Source organism: Chrysemys picta, chromosome 13, assembly GCF_011386835.1.
Source record: "Chrysemys picta bellii isolate R12L10 chromosome 13, ASM1138683v2, whole genome shotgun sequence".
In the NCBI taxonomy this organism is placed as follows: domain Eukaryota; kingdom Metazoa; phylum Chordata; order Testudines; family Emydidae; genus Chrysemys; species Chrysemys picta.
In genome coordinates, this window is record NC_088803.1 from 52,798,057 (window position 1) to 52,804,714 (window position 6,658).

The 6,658-nt window shown below is 57.3% G+C and overlaps 1 protein-coding gene across 1 annotated transcript; it reads left to right on the top strand.

The window, feature by feature from the left end:
* The first annotated feature begins 3,696 nt into the window (after window positions 1-3,696).
* SRXN1 (sulfiredoxin 1) lies at window positions 3,697-6,305 on the top strand. Its single transcript, XM_005304907.4, has 2 exons — window positions 3,697-4,098; window positions 5,460-6,305. The coding sequence occupies exons 1-2, from the start codon at window positions 3,940-3,942 to the stop codon at window positions 5,661-5,663; spliced, it is 363 nt and encodes a 120-aa protein (XP_005304964.2). The 5' UTR covers window positions 3,697-3,939; the 3' UTR covers window positions 5,664-6,305.
* Window positions 6,306-6,658: the final 353 nt, after the last annotated feature.

A 6,658-nucleotide genomic window follows, 5' to 3' on the forward strand; every position in this document is an offset into this window, starting at 1 on the left:
GGCACAGCTAAGGCACTGCAGTGTAGACGCTACCTACAGCGATGTGGTTCACCCACCCCGAGGGGCAGTAGCTAAGGCGACGGACGGATTCTTCCATTGACCTCGCTGCGTCTACAGTGGGGGTGAAGTCAACCTAGCTCTGTCGCACGGGGTGCGAAACTGTTCACAACCCTGAGCGACAAAGCCAGGGCGACCTACGTTTTAGGTGTAGACCAGGCCTAAGTTGTCGGTGAACTGTTCATGGGGTTAGTCACCTGAATCAAAATGTATTGTTTCTGCTTCCTGAGAGCTGGCTGGGAAACATCTTAATTAGGAGACCTGTGAATCAGGCGATGATTTTACAGATGAGTCATCGCGGCTGCTAAAATTCATGAAACTCTTGGGACGCGCGACTCCTTCTGCGAATAGCTTGCAGCCGTCCAAACGCTCACAAAGAGTCGAGAATACAACCCCACAAATCACAGCACAACGAGGACAGTGCTTTCAGCCATGGAAACATTTGCAAATCCAGTCTGGGGGCGGGGGATTTTGAACTATTCACCCAGCTCGGCACAGGACCGCCTTTCGCAGCCACTTACTCGTGCTTTGTTCTGCCTTCTGATGTGCTGCCCAAGGACCTTCTGGGGAAAGGACTGTGTCTTTTGATCTGGGAGCCTCCATGCACCCTCCAGGCATGCAGATGGGCCTCCCTTTTCATCTATTTTTAGAATATATAAACATGCATGTAAAACTGTCCATATTTCGGATGGGTCCCTTTCTCCAATCATCCAGAGATCACGGATCGTGTTAAGTAAGCAGGACAAGGATCACACTTCCCTGTGTGGTTTTGTAATCTAATGGGGCCCAGATACTGCCTGGGACCTCAGGGCAGTAATAATAAATACCATCATAAATAAAGAGCAGTAATTAAATACCATCACAAGTGCATGGAATTCATCAGGCAGGAGGTATCTCCACTCTGGATAATAAGGCTGCCAGCTCCTGTGCTTTTCATCTTCAAAGCATCTTCCAGGCATTTACAAATGGATTCTGCGAACACCCCCATGACCGGGGTAGTAGGAAAAGAGCCTAAGACATAAGCCCTTGTATCAGAAGCCTGGTATAAAGCAGGACCTGCTCACAAAATCTGGCAAGAACAGGGCAAATATTGCAGAAATACACCTTCCTAAGAAGTGCTAAGTACAAAGTGCTCACACAAACACATCCCGATACCAAGTGGTACCAGAACATCCTGATATCAAGGATGGTACAAAATATTCCCCAAAAATAAGAGGAACACACCGGCCCCTCCTAAAAAATAAGGTCAGGATGACAGGAGATAACTTGTTTGTATCAGGGTATAAAGATGGATCTCAGAGGAAGATGGATCTCTTTGGCCAGCCTAGGGAGCAGTGGAAAGTCCCACCATTGGCTGAGCTGCGTCCATTGTCATGAGCATACATGTCTTAGTATCTTTGTAGAGTCTGCCAGGTGCTAGTACCATGCTTCGTCGACAATAAACCTGGCCTGGCACCTTCCTTCCTTAACAGATCTTGTGGTCATTGAGCAGTTCGCTCGAGGTCTGCTGTGCCAGCTGTCTGCACAGAGCTGGGGCAGCACACAGGGAGAACACACACATGCAGCCAAACATCTAACCACAACCCGGAAGTAGGGACCATCTCCATTTTACAGGCAGGAAACGAGACAGGGAGGGTGGGTGATTTGCACAATGCCACATCAGCAAGTCAGTGTCAGAGCTGCCTGGGAATTAGACCCCAGGAGATGCTAGCACCTAGACCTGCGTTCAGACCATGCCTCTCTCAATCCCCACCCGAGTTCAATGTAAATGGGTCAGGGACTGACTGATTTTCCTAAAAGCAATGTGACGAGACGGGATCATCCCTGGTTGGTTTCCTAGCTGGATGGCACCAGGGGGCTGGATCCCCAACTGACTATGTCTTCATTGCAAAAAATGACCCGCGGCCCATAGATGTAGATGTTCGGGCTCGGGCTGGAGCCCAGGCTCTGAAAACCAGCGACGGGGGTGGGTCTCAGACCCCGGGCTCCAGCGCAAGCCCGAAGGTCTACACTGCTCATTTTAGCCCTGTAGCATGAGCCCGAATCAGCTGAGCCGGGCTGAGACTTGCTGCTGTGGGACTTTTTGTTTTTGCAGTGTAGACGTACCTTCCGTGGGCTCTGGAGTCTCTGCCGAATGAGCCATCACGGAGCCCCAGTGTCTCCACTGCGTGTGCACCCGCGGGTGACACCAAGACGTGCCAGGAGCACCAGGCCTGCGCTCAATTTGCTGTCTAAACGTGTGTGCATCTTTAGGATCAAAACCAAACCACATCTCATCTGCTTGCACTCACACCCGCCTTGCTAGGTACCCGCCCCTGGCTCGGTTCATCGGCCATGCACACCAGCCCTCCATCGGCTTTGTTCTCACTTGTGCCAGTCACCACTTTGTCTTCAGGTGTGAGGGGGAGGGGACGGCAGGCCCATCGTCCCTCTGGGCCTGCCCCAGCTGAGCACCGTTTGGGACGATGTCTTACAAGAGGAGGATTAGGGAGATGACCCAACAGAGCACTGAGCTGTAATTGGGCCACCTCTGTTATTTGGACCCAGGCTGTGGATAGATCTCAATGTAGTGGCCTCGCTTGTTACACCAACCCTGGTATAGAAACCTGACTGGGATAGCGACGTTCATTCCTTGCTGCTCAATCACATTTTTTTGTTTTGTTTTAATGCAGCACCATCCGTCCTCAGGGATTGGAAGGACATCAATGCTAGAGTCATTCAGTGCCACTGGAATGCGGCCACCTCTGGGGTGGAGAACGTAAATAGCCTATGCAGCAGGGGAAGGAAAAGTTCAGCCCAGAACAAAATTCTGGCTCAGGACAAAAGTTGCGGGGGATCTGTAAGGTCCCTGCACAACGAACAGGACAGTAGTTCTACAGGCCTCATCCTAACGACCCACCCACAGTAAACCTCAGGATCCTAAAAGTTCTGGTAAGAGTCAGCCGGGCCAGGCCAGAGCTCCCTACAGCGAAAGGGCAGTGAGCTGAGAGTGGGGGCTGTAGACCGACAGGCTCCTACCTATAACCACCCAGCCGGCTGTCACTACCGCGGCCGCTGACCCTGCCGAACTCTCATGGCAGGCGCATGTCCCGACTGCCAGCTGCTTTCAGGAAGTCCTGGGGCCCACGGTCATTCTGTAGGGTTATTTATTTACAGTAGCGCTGGCTGCGTGCCAGGCATGTCCCCAACACGCTGCGCAGCCCCTGCTGCAAGCCGCTCTCTGGCTAAGGGCAGCGATCGCCCTGGGAGCAGAGGTTTATGTGTATGTGGGGCTGGACAATCCCAAACCGAGACATTGAGAGGCAGCCACCTCTGGGGTGGAGGGCAGGCTGGGGCGAGGAGATAATGATTTGGTTAAAGACACTGGGCTCCTGGGACTTGCAGCCTAGGATCTTTAAGGGCCATGCTGAGCGGACAGGCCCTCGGCCAGCCCCAGCCCCCAGACTCCTCGTGGGATGCCCGGACTCCGTTCTGCTGGTTCATTCTGAGTCGGCAGAGGAAGGTAGGCCCCGCCTCCAGGGGAGCAATGATGGAACTGGCTTCCCGGCTGCCCCGTGGGCGAGGGCGAAGCACACTGCACACTGCACACTCACTGTGACTCAGCCACGCTCGCCCTGCCGGAAACAGCCTCTCCACCTCACACACAGCCAGGCTGAAGGCACAGAGTGAGAAATCCACCCGGGGCGGTGACCCAGGCGAGGTGGAGCTGGGCTGGGGAACAGATTCCTCTGCACTCCCTGCAATTCCAAACGGTGCAATCCGTGCCTCGGCGTAAGGCCTCCCCGGCAGCGCTCCGCGGGGCCCTGGGGCAGCGGTGGATGCTGCAGGTGAGGGCAGTGGCGTGTGCTCCGAGGGGCTCTTGGCAGGGGCTGGGCCACAGCGATGGCTAGCACAGGCCCAGCGGAAGAAGACCAGGGGAACAGAAGCATCCACTCCGACAACATCCCCACCGTACACAACGTCCCCATGAGCGTGCTCATCAGACCCCTCCCCTCAGTCCTGGAGGAGAGCAAGGTGACGAGCCTCATGAAAACCATCCAGGTAATACCAGGGTTATACATCCTGGGGATGGCAGCACTTCGCAGGCCATGCTGGGATGGGGGCACTGAGCCATGCTGGGATGGGGGCACTGAGCGATGCTGGGATGGAGGCAGTGAGCCATGCTGGGATGGGGGCACTGAGCCATGCTGGGATGGGGGCACTGAGCAATGCTGGGATGGAGGCACTGAGCCATGCTGGGATGGGGGCACTGAGCAATGCTGGGATGGGGGCACTGAGCCATGCTGGGATGGGGGCACTGAGCCATGCTGGGATGGGGGCACTGAGCCATGCTGGGATTGTACTGGCAATGCTGGGATGGGGGCACTGAGCCATGCTGGGATGGGGGCACTGAGCGATGCTGGGATGGGGACACTGAGCGATGCTGGGATGGGGACACTGAGCCATGCTGGGATGGGGACACTGAGCCATGCTGGGATGGGGGCACTGAGCGATGCTGGGATGGGGGCACTGAGCCATGCTGGGATGGGGACACTGAGCCACGCTGGGATGGGGGCACTGAGCAATGCTGGGATTGTACCGGCGATGCTGGGATGGAGGCACTGAGCCATGCTGGGATGGGGGCACTGAGCCATGCTGGGATGGGGGCACTGAGCGATGCTGGGATGGAGGCACTGAGCCATGCTGGGATGGGGGCACTGAGCGATGCTGGGATTGTACCGGCGATGCTGGGATGGGGGCACTGAGCGATGCTGGGATTGTACCGGCGATGCTGGGATGGGGGCACTGAGCCATGCTGGGATGAGGGCACTGAGCCATGCTGGGATGGGGGCACTGAGCCATGCTGGGATGAGGGCACTGAGCCATGCTGGGATGGGGGCACTGAGCCATGCTGGGATGGGGGCACTGAGCAATGCTGGGATGGGGGCACTGAGCGATGCTGGGATTGTACCGGCGATGCTGGGATGGGGGCACTGAGCGATGCTGGGATTGTACCGGCGATGCTGGGATGGGGGCTCTGAGTGATGCTGGGATGGGGGCACTGAGCCATGCTGGGATTGTACCGGTGATGGCAGTGCTTTGCTGGTGATGCTGCGAACGGGGCCACCTGCTAAGCCCAGGTTGTGCAGGGGGTGGCCATGCCAGCGATGCCAGGGTTGTGTGGAGTGGCTGCGCTGCTCTTCCTGCGTTCATCCTGGGAATGCTGAGATTGTGCTGGCAACACGGGGTTATACCAATACTGCCAGGAACGTAACGTCAGCCTGTATCTTGAGCAGGCACTGCTGCGGGGAAGCTCACAGCTGGGGCGACTGGGTGTTGGAGACCCTGGCCGATGGGTTGCATGGGGTTAACTCCCTGCTGCTGTTTGACCCTGTTTCTAAAGCTCTCTCTCTGCTCCCCAGGAGGAAGCGGACAAGGTGCCCCCCATAGACATCCTCTGGATCAAAGGCAGCCAAGGGGGGGATTATTTCTATTCCTTCGGGGGGTGTCACCGCTACGCAGCGTACAAGCGGCTGAACAGGGAGACCATCCCTGCCAAAATCATCCCGTCGAACATCAGCGACCTTCGCACCTACCTGGGCGCCTCCACCCCTGACCTGCGCTAGGAGCTGCTCGCTGGTCAGACCCGACCTTCCCCTGCGGTGGGAGCTGTTCACTAGACAGCCCGATTCCTGGAGCCCAGAGCCACCTACCTTATCTCGGAGACCCGCTCTCAACCCCAGGAATGGGAGCTGCCTGTTTGACCCCTCCACACCCAACCTCGCCTGCAGGGGGAGCCCTTTGCCGGACTCCAGGACTCTGCACCTGCCACCTGGGATGGCCCAGGCTGAAGCAGCCAGGGGCACCTGTCTTGCAACGGGCGCTAAGCCCTGGACAGTTTTCTGCATTTCTTTGCTGTGTCTCCCCAGGGGCTGAGATCTGACAGGGCCCCTGAAGCAGGCTGGGCAGAAACTGCTCCCGGCTGCAGGTGGGCTGGGGCGGGGTTGCAGCTGCAGGAGTGGCTATCGCCCATAAGCCGGAGGGAGCCTTGCTTCCCACCCTCAATGGGCGGGCAAGGAGCAAGGCCATGCAGGGCTTGGGCTCTGACCCCGGAGCCCAGATATTAAGGGAACGGAGGGGAGGTCAGGGGTGTCCCAGCGCTCAGCTGGGAAAGGAGGGCCTGTGGGGGAGGAGGAGACTTGGGGTTTATTTTATTACAGGGGGAAACTCTTTTAACCTATTTATGTAATAAAACGGACTGGGATCCATTGTGTCCCCGTGTGGCGATGTGTCCAGGAGCCGGCAGAGAACGCTGCCCGTTGTGCAAGAATCACACAGCGCAGGTGCGTGCATATGCCCGAGGCTTGAACCTGTGCAGCTGTGCGGACTTGCAGGCATCAGCAGTAGGTACGGGCCAAGCCAGGCATGTCCGGGTGTGTCCGTGAGCGGTAGGCACCGGCTGAGCCAGGGGTGTACCGGTGTGTCCGTGAGCTGTAGGCACCGGCCGAGCCAGGGGTGTACGGGTGTGTCCGTGTGTGGTACGTACGGGCCGAGCCAGGCATGTACGGGTGTGTCCGTGTGTGGTAGGTACAGGCCGAGCCAGGCATGTCCGGGTGTGTCC